Source organism: Remersonia thermophila, chromosome 1, assembly GCF_042764415.1.
Source record: "Remersonia thermophila strain ATCC 22073 chromosome 1, whole genome shotgun sequence".
Lineage (NCBI taxonomy): Eukaryota > Fungi > Ascomycota > Sordariomycetes > Sordariales > Chaetomiaceae > Remersonia > Remersonia thermophila.
In genome coordinates this window covers 4,470,225-4,484,944 of record NC_092217.1, presented here as the reverse complement: position 1 = coordinate 4,484,944, position 14,720 = coordinate 4,470,225, and the positions used below count along the sequence as shown (strand labels likewise).

The 14,720-nt window shown below is 62.3% G+C and overlaps 4 protein-coding genes across 4 annotated transcripts; 2 read left to right on the top strand and 2 right to left on the bottom strand.

Moving 5' to 3' along the window:
- Positions 1 to 1,027: 1,027 nt before the first annotated feature.
- VTJ83DRAFT_1247 (uncharacterized protein) lies at positions 1,028 to 4,219 on the top strand (the record flags this gene model as incomplete). Its single annotated transcript, XM_071007385.1, has 3 exons — positions 1,028 to 1,262; positions 1,632 to 1,787; positions 1,854 to 4,219. The coding sequence occupies 3 exons, from the start codon at positions 1,028 to 1,030 to the stop codon at positions 4,217 to 4,219; spliced, it is 2,757 nt and encodes a 918-aa protein (XP_070870600.1).
- Positions 4,220 to 6,027: 1,808 nt separating this feature from the next.
- On the top strand, positions 6,028 to 7,072 carry VTJ83DRAFT_1246 (uncharacterized protein; the record flags this gene model as incomplete). Its single annotated transcript, XM_071007384.1, has 2 exons — positions 6,028 to 6,825; positions 6,989 to 7,072. 2 exons carry the CDS (start codon positions 6,028 to 6,030, stop codon positions 7,070 to 7,072), a joined length of 882 nt encoding a protein of 293 aa, XP_070870599.1.
- Positions 7,073 to 7,785: 713 nt separating this feature from the next.
- On the bottom strand, positions 7,786 to 9,954 carry VTJ83DRAFT_1245 (uncharacterized protein; the record flags this gene model as incomplete). The annotated part of the gene is made up of 2 exons (XM_071007383.1): positions 7,786 to 7,940; positions 7,998 to 9,954. The coding sequence occupies 2 exons, from the start codon at positions 9,952 to 9,954 to the stop codon at positions 7,786 to 7,788; spliced, it is 2,112 nt and encodes a 703-aa protein (XP_070870598.1).
- A 2,089-nt stretch (positions 9,955 to 12,043) lies between these two features.
- VTJ83DRAFT_1244 (uncharacterized protein) lies at positions 12,044 to 14,414 on the bottom strand (the record flags this gene model as incomplete). Its single annotated transcript, XM_071007382.1, has 3 exons — positions 12,044 to 12,275; positions 12,359 to 13,520; positions 13,661 to 14,414. 3 exons carry the CDS (start codon positions 14,412 to 14,414, stop codon positions 12,044 to 12,046), a joined length of 2,148 nt encoding a protein of 715 aa, XP_070870597.1.
- Positions 14,415 to 14,720: the final 306 nt, after the last annotated feature.

Sequence of the window (14,720 nt, the reverse complement as noted above, 5' to 3'; positions counted from 1 at the left end):
TCCCAGTTGGTTAGGTGGCTCGCCTGGCCCCGGAAGGGGCGGCCAGACCAGGGCAACCTACACAGTATTAGTTACTTGCTACCTTGGGTTCCTGCGGTCCGCCAGGCCCAGGCGTTCCCCTCCCGTCCTCCTCCACCTTTAACTCCCTCGTGGATTTAGTTGCTCCGTTCTAGGTAGTTGGTCACCCGCTGCTGCTTCTGCTGGCGGCCCGCGACCTGACCTACGGTATGGTACCGCGACCTGGCCTACCTCGACCTGTTCTTTACCTGACCTTACCCGACCTTACCTGACCTTACCTGCTGACCTCTATTACCTGAACCGTTCATTCCATTCCTTCATTCATTCATTCAATCTTGGGAAAACCTGCAATCTGCAACCTTTCAAATCCTCAAACATCCCGCACAACACACACGCACTCCTCTCCCCTCCCCCCTCCCCCCCCCACTACCACCTAGTAATCTCCGTCACCGTCGTCTTGCTTTGTCGTATCTGCAGAAAAAAAAAGTAACGGACAACAACCACAAAACTAAACCTAATACGCGGCTTTCTCCGCCACGCCCGCCATTGTCTTGAACCGCCCATCCCATCCCAACATTGCCGATTCGTTGGATCCACCCGTCGCGTCGCCGTCCTTTCAGCTCGATCGCCGGACGCGGAGAAATCCACGCCCCGACCTCAAGCCCGGGCTTGCGTCGCGTCGCAGAACGCCTGCTGACTCCCGAATCCCCCCTCTTGTCGAATCGCGGCATCCGACGACGACGACGACGACAACGACAACGACGACCCCCCGGCCAGGACCTGCTCTCCACGCTCATTCCCGCCCGCGTCGACGTCCCGTTTATGCAGCGCCGTTGCCTGGTCCGATCCGCATCCTCCTCGCAGCCCTGACCGACCCTGGTTGTGCCCGAAGCGTCTTCGAACCGCTGCCCCTCGTGCGGCGGCAGCCCTCCGACCCGCCCGCGCTCACATCATCCAACATCCCTCCCCCCGTCGCGGCCACCGTCTCACGGCCCTCTGTCTGCCCTCCATGGCGTCCACCGCACCGGCACCGGCACCGGCACCGGCGCCGGCCACCCAGCCGGTCGCCTCGCAGCACCCACCTCCCCCGCATAACCATAACCATCGCATGAGCCTCGCCAACGCCCCCTCCACCCCCGTGGCCTCCCCCCATTCCCACCCGGCCGCCTCGCCTCCAAGCAAACGCGATCTGAAATCGTGGTGGAAAGGATTCAAGCTCCAGTCCAAGCACCAGGAGCATCACGGTATTGCGGCCCCGTCTTCTAGAACCACGGCCAAAGGCGTCCCCCGTTCGCAGCCCACGAGGACAGCCCCGATCTTCTCGGAGGATAGGGAGAGCCTCGCCCCCCATGCCTCGTCGTCGGCTCCCCTCCTCTGCCTCTCTTTGGCCGCAACCTTGGGGACGGTGGAGGAGGAGGAGGAGGACGACGACGACGGGAACCACCAGCTGGCGAAGCGAGCGCTTCGCCCGACAGGCTTCTTGTCGATGGAACCGTCCGCCGGACCGCCCAAGTGGATGGCCCGCGCCCTGAAAGGCGTGTCGCGTGCAACACGCGCCGCCTGCGAACTCGGTCGTCCGTGGTCGCGTGCCAGTCCTGAGCTAACTGTCGCAGAACCCCGCCCTCAGGGAATCTTCGGCGTTCCCCTCCGCCAGAGCATCACGTACGCCAACGTGGCCATCTCCCTCGTCGACGAGGACGGCAAGAGCTACATCTACGGCTACGTCCCCATCGTGGTCGCCAAGTGCGGCGTCTTCCTGAAGGAGAGGGGTGGGTTCATCGTGCTTCCGGTTTCCCCTTGCCCTCCCCCCCCCGCAAGTACTGACGACGTCAAAGCCACCGAGGTTGAGGGCATCTTCCGCCTCAATGGGTCCGAAAAGCGCATCAAGGAGCTCAAGACCATCTTCGACTCGCCCGACCGCTACGGAAAGGGCCTCGTCTGGGATGGCTACACGGTGCACGACGCCGCCAACGTGCTGCGCCGCTACCTCAACGACCTTCCCGAGCCCGTGGTTCCCCTGGACCTCTACGAGAAGTTCCGGGAGCCGCTGAAGGGGGCCACCATCCCAGGCTCCGCCGAGGGGCCCCAGTTCGTCGAAAACTTCGACATGAACGCCGCCATCCGGCGTTACCAGGAGCTGATCACGGAGCTGCCCCCGCTCAACCGCCAGCTTCTGCTGTACATTCTCGATCTGCTGGCCGTCTTCGCCGCCAAGTCGGACCAGAACCGCATGACGTCGCAGAACCTGGCCGCCATCTTCCAGCCCGGCATGCTGTCGCACCCCCACCACGCCATGGCTCCCGACGAGTACCGCCTGAACCAATCCGTCATCATCTTCCTGATCGAGAACCAGGACCACTTCCTCATCGGCATGCAGGGCACCGCCGCCGACGAGAAGACGGTCGAAGAGGTGCAAAAGGGCACCCCGGCGCTCAAGCCGCCCGCCACCCCGACCCGCAAGCCCGGCCTCCACCGCTCGGCCTCCACCGGCAGCGTCGGCGGCGAGAGCATCACCAGGGAGGGATCGCTTCGCAGGAACAAGTCGACGTCGTCCAAGCGGTCCTACCAATCCAACGGCGGCCCGAGCCCGGCGAGCCCGGCCCTGGTTTCCACGACGCCGACGAGCGGCGGCCTGGCTCGGAGCAACACGGTCCCGTCCAAGAAGTCGCCGGCGCTCCCGTCGGGCCGGTTCCCCGTTCGCGACGGGCCGCCGCTGAGCCCCCTCACCCCCCTCACCCCCGTCGCGCCGGTCGCGCCTCCGCCTGCCGTCGTCGAAGAGGCCGCGACCCCAGAAGAAGCGGGTCCGTCGGCCGCGGCGGCGACGCGTCCCTCGCCCTCGCGCCCGGGCCTGGCGATCCCGGAAGCCAAGCCTCACGAAAAGCCCTTGGAGCCGACGACGCCGAGCGGCGCAACCCCGGCGGCGGCTTCAACGCCCTCGGCCATGACCCCGTCCAAAGAGCGGAAGCTGCCCATCCTGTTCCAGAGGATGGGCTCGAGCGAGATGGAGGGGCGCCAGCCTAACAAGCTCAAGAAGAAACGGCTTCCGGGCAGCGCGAACCCCAGCGCCCACAGCTCCACGGCGTCGCTCGGCCACTCGGTGGCGTCGCCCAACGCCGAGCTGGCCAATCCTCTGGAGGCGATGCCGTCGGTGAAGCGAGCCGAGGAAAAGCTTTCCGAGCCGGTCCAACACGAGACGCGCGTCCCACCTCGCAGCATCCCGGCTCGGAGCGATGGCCCCTCCGACGTTGCCGGAGCCGGGTCCCATCCGGCCTCTCACGATAGCATGGCGGCGCCCGCCAGCCACGCGGAGCCTGCCCACTCCGACACCCTTCACCCCAGCAGCGCGGCGCCGCTGAAATCCAAGAGGTCACCGCCGACCTCCCTTCACAGCTCGTTCAACGAGAGCTCGGACGTCGACCAGGCGGAAGAGGCCGCGCCTCCGCCGGCCCCCGCTCCGGCCCCCGCCGAAGCCCCCGTCCCCGACGCCCTCAGCAACGAGAAGGAGAAGAAGCGTCGATGGCGGCTGTCGCGAAAGAAAGACGACGGCCAGCCAATCCCGCCTCCTCTCGCCTCCCCGCGCGCCGCACCGCTCGGGTCCAACGCCAACGCCTCGACCAGCGGAACCTCCATCAGCAGCGCGAGCAAGCTGGGCCCGAGCATCACGGGCGGCGACGCTTCGGACCGCGCCACCGTGAGCACGGCTACCGAGGCGGCCCTGGTGGAGGTGTCGAGCAAGGAAAGCAGCCACCGCGACAAGGACGGCAAGGAAGATGGCCACAAGCTTTCCTCGTGGATCAAGAACAAGTACCGCGAGCACAAGGAAAACGCCGAGCAGCGCGCCAGGAACAAGTCGCCCCCCGGAAGGAACGGCGGCCAAGGTCTTGGAACTAGCCTTCTGCTGCAGTCTTCGTCGTCCCTGTCCACCAGAGGGAAGAGCTTGGATCTGAAGCGCGCCGAGGACGAGAGCAAGCCGGTCGCGCCGGTGCCGCCGTTGCCTGTGGCGCAAACCGTGCCGAGCCAGACGATGCAGTCGTTCCTCGTGCAGCAACAGCAGCAAGCACAACAGGCGCAGCAACATCAGGCACAGCAGCCGACACAGCAGCAGCAGCAGCAGCAGACGCAGACGCAACCAACCCAACAGAGCCACGTCCCGGCTTGGACGCCGGCTCAGGGGGACCCGAAGACGGCGACGCAAGAATAAAATCGTCGCCGTGGCCGCTGCTGGTCGCTGTTGCATGCAGCACGCAAAGCGGCCTGTCCCCAAAGTATATATATATATATACATGTATATATCTTTCGACATACATGTATATCTTTGTCTGTTTGCTTACCTGTTGTTGCTCTTGCTCGGTTGCTTGGTTGCTTGTTGGGTTGTGTGCCGGTTGGCGGGCCGGTCGCTTGGGCCGTTTGATGGCCGGCCCCTGTTTACGAAAGCCTGACGACGCCCCGTCACGTCACGTTCTCCATGTCTATGTTGTCACGTCCACGTCACCGTTTATGATGCGAAGAGATACACACGAGCAAAGAGGTTCCTTCTGTTTCCCTACCTTCTACACCTTTTGTTGTTCTTTTTTTTTTTTTTAATTCTATTCGGGGCGGGGCGGCTTGGGTGTAGTTCTTCGTTTGGACAAGCGGTGAGGGGGGGATGTGTCGGATGGGATGAATGAATGACGGATTATAGGATGGAAGAGAACATGGAAGAGAGGAGAAAGACCGGGTGCGGGCAGGGTTGATTTTCTGTGTTGGAGTCGGTGTTGGAGTCTGTGTTGGGGTGTAGGGTAGGGCGTTGCGGTTGGATGGATAGAAGTGATGATAATGTTGACGTTGTTGTTGTTGTTGCTCTTGTTGCTCTGTTGAACCGGCTCTGGCTGCTGCACGGTTGGTTGTAGCAGTTGACCTGATTGTGTCGTTATGGTACCGTCGTCGTTGGAGGTCGTTTGCTGAAGTAGGAGGGGAGAGGGGGGTGGTGATGGTGGCGGCGGTTTGCCCGTGGTTGATTGTCCGCCTCATCTCGTCCCCGTGGTGATCTGTGCACACCAAGCAACCAATTCATACGAGGCCAACCGCTGGATTCTGTTACCGTACCCACGCGGTAGGTGCCTTCACCAGGGAAGTATAGGTTGTGGGGTGGTTTCGCAGCGGATACCCCTGGGTGGTGTTCATTGTGGCTTTTTGAGGGGGTTGCCGTCATCATCGTTATTGTTATTGTTGTTGTCGTCGTTGCTGTTGCAGAGGCAGGGAATCATCCTGTAATACTATGTATGGAAGAAGCGGACGTCCTCTTCTCGACCCGCGACTTGCTTCCGTGCTGTACGCCTCGCCGAGCCGTTACGAAGAAGGACCAACGTTCCTATCAACCCAACCCGAGCGAGCCATGGCGTGGAAAGACTTGCCGTAGTTATGCAGGGGTAACGGGCGTTACCGTCTTGAACAAATGATGGCAGGGCGCTGCGAAGCAAAGCGCACAAGCAGGCTGGCTCGGCATTGGCGCTGACATGGGCATCGGCGTTCGGCGTCTCTGGCCATGACGGCATGCAGGCTGGAGAGATGCCGGGCCCCTCTGGCTTCGGCCGTCGTGTGGGGTCGCCGTGGTCGCCGGCGTTCCTTACCCCTCGCACCCCGCCGTTCGGCAGTCAAAAGACGCCCAGAGTGGGAAATGGAGGAGGTAATACCTTTGCCTGCAAGGGGAGCTTGGGCTTCTTCCTATCCGTTCTAGCCTTCTCGGAGGTACAGAATATTCCTATTAATACGCTCCACCTCCACCTCCACCACCTTCACCACCCTGCTACGGGCCACCGCCACCACCACCACCAATCATCACCCCCCTTCCATCTGCTCCATCTTGTTCCTCGCATTGCATGCAGATCCACACCACTTCATACTGACTCCCTCTCTCCCTCCCTCCCTCCTTCGACGTTCACAACAAGCAACAACAACAACAACAACAACAACACCAGCTCAAGCTTCCTTGGCCCCCAACTCACCCTCACCCGTAATCATCATCCCACCATGACCTTCACCACCAAGGCCACCATCGCCTCCTTCGGGGGCAAGCTCTACAAGCTGTCCCACCACTCCACCACCACCACCACCCCCATGGCCGTCAACCTCTACCTCCCCCCGCAGGCCCTGTCCCCGACCAACCCCCAGCGGGTGCCGCTGCTGGTCTACCTCTCGGGGCTCACGTGCTCCCCCGAGAACTGCTCGGAAAAGGGCTTCCTCCAGGCGCGGGCGTCGCAGCTCGGCCTGGCCATCCTCTACCCGGACACGTCGCCGCGCGGCCTCGACCTCCCGGGGGAGGCCGAGTCGTGGGACTTTGGCCTCGCCGCGGGCTTCTACGTGGACGCGACGCAGGCGCCGTGGGACCGCGGGTACAAGATGGAGAGCTACGTCGCGCGCGAGCTGCTCGACGCCGTGTTCGGCGACGCCGAGCTCGGCGCGCGCCTGGACCGCGCGCGCGGCGTCGCCGTCGCGGGCCACAGCATGGGCGGCCACGGCGCCCTGACCCTCTACCTCCGCCACCCGGGCCTGTTCGCGTCGGTGAGCGCCTTCGCCCCCATCGCCAACCCGGTCGCCTGCCCCTGGGGCCAAAAGGCGTTTCGCGGGTACCTGGGCGACGACCCCGAGGCGTGGAAGGAGCACGACGCCACGGAGCTGGTGAGGCGCTGGAAGGGAGGCGACCTCAAGGCCCTCGTGGACGTGGGGCTCGCCGACGGGTTTTACAAGCAGGGCCAGCTGCTGCCCGAGAACCTGGAGAAGGCGGCCAAGGAGGCCGGGGTCCAGGGCTTGACGGTGAGGTATCACGAGGTGAGTGAGCTTCTTCGCTTGGCTTTTTTGTTCCTGGTTTCTGCTTGGGTCGGTCGGCGAGGGGTGGAGAAGTGGTATGGGATGGATGGAGAGAGAAAGAGGAAGAGGGGCAGGCCGGACAACGGATGAGCAAACCCAGGGAGCTGACACCAAAGACTCCTAGGACTACGACCACTCGTACTACTTCGTCTCGACCTTCGCGGCGGACCATGTCGACCATGCGGCGAAGCACCTGGGCCTGCTCTGAGAGAGAAAGAAAGAGAGTGAGGAGAGAGAAGACGGGACCGGGGTGAGCATGGGTGGGCATCAGCGGCGATTGTGACGAAATGAAAGGGAAAAAAAAAAAAAGGATAGGGTGGTTGATGAAAGAGGATGAGGCGTGAGGAGGAAAAAGGGTAGAGTTGTCAAAAGACAAGAAGCAACCTCCAAGTCCCACGTTGTCGATATCAACCATCTTCGGGGCTCCAAACAAGTCCTGCGAGGTGGTGGGCTTGCGCAAGGGATAAATAAAAAAAAATCAATCCGTGGTATCTACGCTCTCAAGACTATTGCCTTCCCCTTCTCAATGCCCCCGTGGTTCTCTCAGCCGCTGGACTCATATAGAACCAGCCTGGGTCTATCCAAACACGCTGCGTGCACGCAACGCCGCATCATCATCATCACCATGGCCCCGTAAAAGAACCCAAGGGATAATAGCTATACAGACAGAGACAGAGAGGGAGAGAGAATGGGTGGAAGAGAACGCCATGTATGTACAGCTATCAAGACACAACCACATACGCACGCACGCACGCGATGCGACGGAAGCATGACCAAAAAAAAAAACACACAAAAATGTAAAATACACCCAGCACGCACCCGCAGGACGCCCATGCCCACCGACAACCCCTCCCAAGGGTAGTAGCAGCTGTAGTAATAGTAGTCGTAGGAATTGCAGTAGCAGATGGTAGGAGGATACATCTAATTCTCCGGCTCGGTATCCGTGTTCGTCTCGCTGGTATCGTCCTCGTCGTCGTCGGTCCCGCTCTCCTCGTCCGAGTCTTCCTCCTCGTTGGCCGGTTTCCTCTTCTTGACCTGCCCGCCCTTGGCCGCGTGCATGATGCCGGCGATCGAATCTGTAGCGGCAGGGTTAGCTATCGCATCATCGTGGGGTGTCAGGAACAAAAGCTTACCCTCCTCGGGCTCGCTGATCTCATCCTCCTCCATCTGCGCCAGCTTTCCGGCCTCCTCCACCACCAGCGTCACCTCCATCTTGGTGTCGAACCCGACGTAGCTGTCGCACACGACGTGCATGACAAAGGTGTAATGTCCCGCCTGCGGCGGCGCCTGGAACTGGGCCTTGAGGGTCTGCATGGCAAACGTCGGCGTCCTTCCGTCCTTTTCGAAGATGGGCTTGTCAAACTGCGCAAACGTGAACGGCGGAACCGCCACGCGGCCCTGCTTCGAGTCGGACAGGAACACGTGCCAGCGCGGGCTGTGGTCGCGAGCAAAGTAGGGCGCGTTGGCAAGCGGGGCCGCCACGAGCTCCGGCTCGATCGACTCGTAGATGGGCTTGCCCGTCTTCTCGTCCTTGCCGACGAGGCGCTTGGCCGTGCGGCCGGCGAGGGCGTCGAGGTCGTCCTCGGCCGGGTCAACGTCTTCCAGATCGGCGGGATCGATCTCGGGGACCTTCTCGCTTCCGGGGGGGACGAAGCGGCCCTTGACGACCAGGGTGACGAGGGACGAGGGGATGATGAAGCGCTCGCCGGTGACCTTGAAGAAGGCCTTGGCGACGCGCAGGTAAGGGAGCTGCTTGGCGACGCTGACGGCCTCGAGGTACTGCTCCTCGGTGAGCAGGCCGCTGCCGACCACCAGGCTGCGGCGCTTGGCGTCGGGGCGGTCCATGAAGCCCTGGACGCTGGTGTGGACGCGGGAGTCGCCCTCGACGGCCTTGACGACGGCAGGGGTGAAGTAGGGCAGCTGGAGCAGGGGCGACGCCTTGGGCGGGACGGCCTGGATCAGGCGCTGGCTGGCGTAGTACGAGGCGAGGAGCGGGGACGTGTTCATGTAGGCGAGGGAGATGGCGTTGAACGCCTTGTTGAGGGAGTGGGCGATGGGGGCGACGGCGAACTTTGCGCGCTCGAGCTCGGCGTCGTCGAGCCGGACGCGGCCCAGGTACGCCCACAGAAGCGCCAGCGCCTTCCTCTGCACGCCGCTGTCGAGGTCCTCGAGCCTCTCCTTGTCCTTGGCCGAGAGGCCGGCGGCCAGCGGGGAGAGCTCGCCCTCGGCGAGGATGCGCGACTCGATCTTGGCCAGGCCCGCGTCGGCCTTGTCGCCGCGGAACAGCTCCTCAAACTCCTTGCCCGTGCTCAGGGCCGTCACGACGCCGCCCTCGTCGATGCCGTCCTTGTACTCGCGGAACAGGCGGTTGGCGCTCTCCATGAGAACGCCCTCGCGGGAGCGGCGCAGCGTGCCGTACCACCAGGAGCCGACCAGGTAGGGCAGCAGGACGCCAAAGAGGGCCGAGTAGACGAGCACGACGTACTTGCCGTTGCCGTCCGAGACGATGATCTTGGGCAGGGCAATGTTGATGCTGAAGCCTTGCTTGCCGTCGGGGTTGCCGTACTGGATGTAGTTGTTGCGCACATCCTCGTCGGTCAGGGCCTGGTACGCCTTGGAGATTTCGACGTAGCGGGCGTTGAGGTCCTCCATGGTCTCGTTCTTGGACACGTCGGGCTTGGCCTTGTCGGGGTGGAACTTGAGCGACAGCTTGCGGTAGGTGCTCTTGATCTCCTTCTCGGTGGCGGTCTCGGGGATGCCGAGGATGTCGTAGGGGTTCCAGAGCTTGTGGACGGGGGCCTCGGTGGTCTGGATCAGGTACAGCATGTAGCCCATGACGGCCCAGCCGGCGACGACGGCCAGCGTCAGCCAGATTTTCCTATCCTTGCGCTTCTCCTGGCGCCGCACCGAGGCGACGACGTCCGAGTGTTCATGTTGGAACTTTGTCTGGGTCCGCGGGAACGAGGCGGCGGGGTCTCGCGACCTCTTGACGAGGAGGTATGTGAGGGGGGCCGTGATGATAAGGGAGAGGGTAAAGACGAAGAAGGGCCAGAGGTGGCCCGACTCGTCGTAAGCGTAGTCGGTGCTCATGGCGGGCGCTCGCTGGACCCGGGGAAGCGGGGGACAGGCTCAAGTCGACTCAGCGCCCCGGAGGATTTCGAGGGCTCGACCCGGGCGTTGACAGAGGGGGTTGTTGAGTTGGTGGAGAGCAAGGGAAAGTGAGCCGACGAGTCAAAGGCGTGCAGGGGTCGCGAGGCAGCGCATCCGCACCGAGGTGGTTCTTGAAGGCGGTGCAGGAGGGGGAGAAAAAAAGAAGGGGAGAAACAGATAACAGAACAAGAGAATCCGGGTCAGAAAGTCGGCCGTTGGCGCCGGGGTTGCTGGTTGTGGAAAAAAAAGACAAAAGGGTGTTGGAGATGCAATGTGGCGGCTTCGCCAGAGCGGCCACCCTTCAAGGTTGCTCCGAGCTTTTTTGGTGGAGGGATGCCGCAAGTGAATCGTGGCCTCGACATGGATGCAACCAAACCTCCAGGGGCCCAAAAGGAAAAGGCCAGCCTTGGCACCCGGTGACCTGGTGAGCCCGCACGCTGTCAACCCTTGACGACCCCCAGGGTTGTGTTGGAAGCCGAAGGGTCTGTGACCCACCCTTCAGGCTTGCATTGCTATTAGTCCACAGTACGCAGTATTAACTAGTTGCTTGTACGTAGTAGGTTGGCCATGGTGAGCCCCGGCCTGGGATGCCGCCGGGCCGTGCCCCTCTTCTCCTCCACTCGCCACAACGGACAGGTTCAACAGTTCAACAACACCTAATTATACCAACCTTGACCTACCTAGGCAGTGTAGGACCGCTCCAGACACACATGATGAACAATCACCACCTTGGACCTACCTGCACCTTGGCAGCGTCCATGTCCCATCACCGGTAGGATAGTAACAACAACAACAACGGCAGTGAACCCGCACAGCCAGCATGGATGTACCGTACGTTAGCGTAAACGTTGACAATGATATGAACGCCTGTTCCCTCCTGCCCTTGTTTCTCCCGTAACAATACCCCTCTCTCCCCAACCTCCTCTCATCATCAAGGTCAGGGGAACGGGAAGCGGATGCGTGTGCAGCCCTAGCAGCAGTGACAGTAGCAGCAGCAGGAGAAGTAGTGGCAATGGTACTTGGTAATAGTAGTGGTAGTAGTAGTAGTACACTAGGGGTAGTAGGAGTAGTGTAGTCGTCATCGCGGCCGTCGGCGGCGTCGTCGCCGTAGTGGTAGTAGTAGTAATAATACTGAATGTGTGAACAGCGTCACTTTCGTCTATGCCATCCGTAACATGTGACAGATATGATATCAAACACACCCATGGAACGCACCAAAACACCTAACAACAACACCCACAACACCAACAGCATCATCACCAACAACCAGCCTCTTCACGACTCCACCCCTCTCAAGAACCAAGATAAAAAAAAAACACTCCATGACGATGACCGGAGAACCAACGCGGACCATGTTTCCGACGGTGTTGACAATGACCCACGACAACGGGCAGACGGACGGACAGACGAACAAACAAACAAAGGACTCCCACCATCCACTTCCCTCCAAAGATTGACGACAATGACGAGAGCGATGCTGCATATTTGGCTGCTGATCTCGCTCGCCCCCCCCCTCCCCAAGCTAACGAACCCGGCCTTGGCCGCGGCCTCGAGCTCGGGCGTCAACAACGCCCCTCAGCACCCGCCGACCGACATACACGACGGCCGCGCCAAACACCAGCACGCCCAGGGCGTACAGAGGCAAGAGCACGACGGCGGCGACGACGAACAGCCAAAACCGCCGCAGCTGGCTGAGCCGCTGGTCCCGCGCCTCGTCGGCGTCGGCGCGCCACGCCGCCTTGACGCGCGCCCCGTCAAAGGGTCGGCGGCCCGGGCGACGGCGCTCTTTTTCCCGAGGGATGCGGCCGTGGCCGCGGCCATGGTCACCGCCGCCGCCGCCGTTCTTCTCCTCCTCCTCCTCCTCCTCCTCCTCCTCCTCCTTCTCCTCGTTTTCTTCATCGTCCTCATGCTCATGCTCATCGTCATCGTCAACGTCAACGTCATCACCATCATCCCATTCCCCATGCTCATCGTCGTCGTCGCTGTCGGAATACCACGAACCACCAGCCTCTGCCTCGTCATCCTCTTGTCACGAGAAATGGAACCCTCCAGGGAATCCACCGCCGCCGCGACCGCGAGGACCGCCGCGAGGATCAAACGAGAAGCTTGGCCCGGCTCCGCCGTGGAAGCCGCCCGCACCGCCAAACATGCTGAACAGCATCTCTGGGTCGATGCCCGCCATGCCGGGACCGCCGCCGCCGCCGCCAAACATGTCGGACGGGTCTTGGAGGTCGACGCCGCTGTCGTAGCGTTGGCGTTTCCTAGGAGGTTGTTAGCTCGCTGCGGGACGCACACAAAGAAACAAAAAGAAAGGGAGGGCAAAAATGAAGAAAAAAAAACATACTGAGGATCAATCAGCGTCTCGTACGCCTCGCTGATGTCCTTGAAGCGCGCCTCGGCATTCGGATCGCCGGGGTTCTTGTCCGGATGGTGAATGATGGCGAGCTTGCGGTAGGCCTTCTTGATCTCGGTGTCGGTGGCGTTCTGCTCGATGCCCAGGATCTTGTAGTAGTCCTTCCTCAGGGACTTTTTGAGCTCGAGCTCGGCCTTGCGCACCTCCCTGATGATGGTGCGGTCCTCGGGATCCAGCTCCTGGATCGACTTCCACTCGCGCACGGCGGCCTCCCACTTGCCGGCCAGGCCCAGCGCGTTGGCCTTGGTCTTGCGCGCCTTGAGGTACTGCGGGTCGAGCTGGATGGCCTTTTCGCAGTCGGCGATGGCCTCGTCGTACTGCTTGAGCTTGATGCGGCACAGGGCGCGGTTCTGGAGGATCTTGGAGTTGGTGCCGCGGTTGGCCGGGTCGACGCCGAGCGCTTGGGTGTACAGGTCAAGCGCCGCCTGCCACTGGCCGGCCTTGTACTGCTGGTTGCCCTCCTCCTTCATGCGGTCCAGCTTCTGCACGGTGCGCAGCCACTTGATGGCGTCGCGGAAATCCGGGTCGCAGCTCAGCGCCTTGCGGAAGTGCTGCACCGCCTTGTCGTTCTCGCCCTGGCAGTAGAGCGCCCGGCCGCGCAGCACCAGGGCCTCCGGGTCCTGGCTGTTGAACCGCAGCAGCGACATGGCGATGTTTTGCACCTCGCCGAGCGAGTTGGCGTCGCCCATCTTGAGCAGCGCCTCGCCGCGCATGAGCTGCCACTTGCGCGGCTTGAGGGCGTTCGGCCCGAGCAGCCTCTCGGCCTGGTCGAGCGGATAGAGAACCATGGAGGCGGACGTGCCGTCCTTGAGGGCCGACTGCGCGGCGCGGACGTGCCGGAGCATCTCCTTGGCCGGAGCCATGTCCTTGGCGGACGGCGGCGGGCTCATGCGGCCGAAGGTGGCGACGGCCTCCTCCGGCAGGCCGAGGTTGGTGTAGATGCGGGCCAGCCGGAGGAGGATCTTGGCGTTGGAGGGGTCGAGGCTGGCGGCCCGCTTGCAGTCCTCGAGGGCGTCGTTGTACTTGCCGGCCGACATGAAAGCGGCGGCCCGATTGCCCAGGTAGGTAGGCGAGTCAGGCATGAGAGCAACGGCTACGGGGCGGGGGACCGGGGGGGGAAGGCGGAGGAGCGGTTCGTTAGCCGGGAGGTTCTCGCGACGGAGGCCAAGATGGTGCGACAAGGTGAAACAAAAAAAAAACAAGAAAATCGGCCGACGGGTCACGTCCACTCACCTTTGGTGTAGAACTCGATGGCATGCGTGTAATCGCCGGCCTTGAAGAATTTGTTGCCCTCATTCTTGAACGCCTCGGCCTGGTCGGCGTCCGACTGCACGGGGCTGGAGGGGTTCGACCGGTGAGGGGGCGGGGGCGGGACCGGCCCGTCAGCGTCGGCGGCGCCGTTGGTTGGGGCAGCGGGAGGAGGGTTGGCGACGCCGTTGGTGACGGGGACCGTGTAGGCGTTGGTGGGTTGTGAGGGATTTGCCGCCCGCGGCTGGGGCTGGGGCTGGGGCTGGGAGGACGGCGGCTGCGAGAAAGGAGGGGGAGGAGGGGGGTTCGGCGAGGCGGGCACGCCGCCGCTCGCGTGGTCCTTGTCAGCGTCCATCGAGTTGCGAGCGCTCATGGCGGACAGCTCGGACCAGCGCTTGCGTTGTTCCGGAGGGAGGTTGAGGGGATGGGTCTCGGGGTCGATCTTTTTGCGGCGAGGGGAGGTGTTGAGGTCGCTCGAGGTTCGCGCAAAGGGCCGGAGGGAGGGCGACGCGGGGCGCGAGGACGACGCAGAAGCGGGTTTCCTGGGGGAACGAGACCCCGAGGGTTTGACGGGCGATTTGGTGGGCGAGGGGGGCTGCTCCAAAGGCGTCTCGGAGTAGGGGGGCGGTGGACAATCCGGGTAGGGCGAGTACGGATCGATGTTGTTGTTGCTGTTGTTATCGTCGTCGCCGTCGGCCGACCTGGGTGGTTTTGGCGATATTTTGGAGAAAAACTTCATTTGCGAGAAACCTAAGACTTGGTTCCGGGTTCCCGATTGTTACAATGCGGCTGGTCCCGCCAACGAACTGCCACCGACGGCCACCGAAGCGTGCCGACGCCCTTCCGTCACGTCACAGTGTGCCTAATCGCTGCAGCGGCGTGGCTCGTGCAAGGTCTGGCTGCGTAGGTATCGGTATCCCTGAGAATGCATAACCTTTGGGGGTGGACTGCGCGAGGTCCAAGAGCCGGGCTATCCCGGGTTTTTTTTGGCTGCGATCTTGACAACGATAGGTCTGCTAGGGTTTTTTTTTTTTTTGTCCTTTTG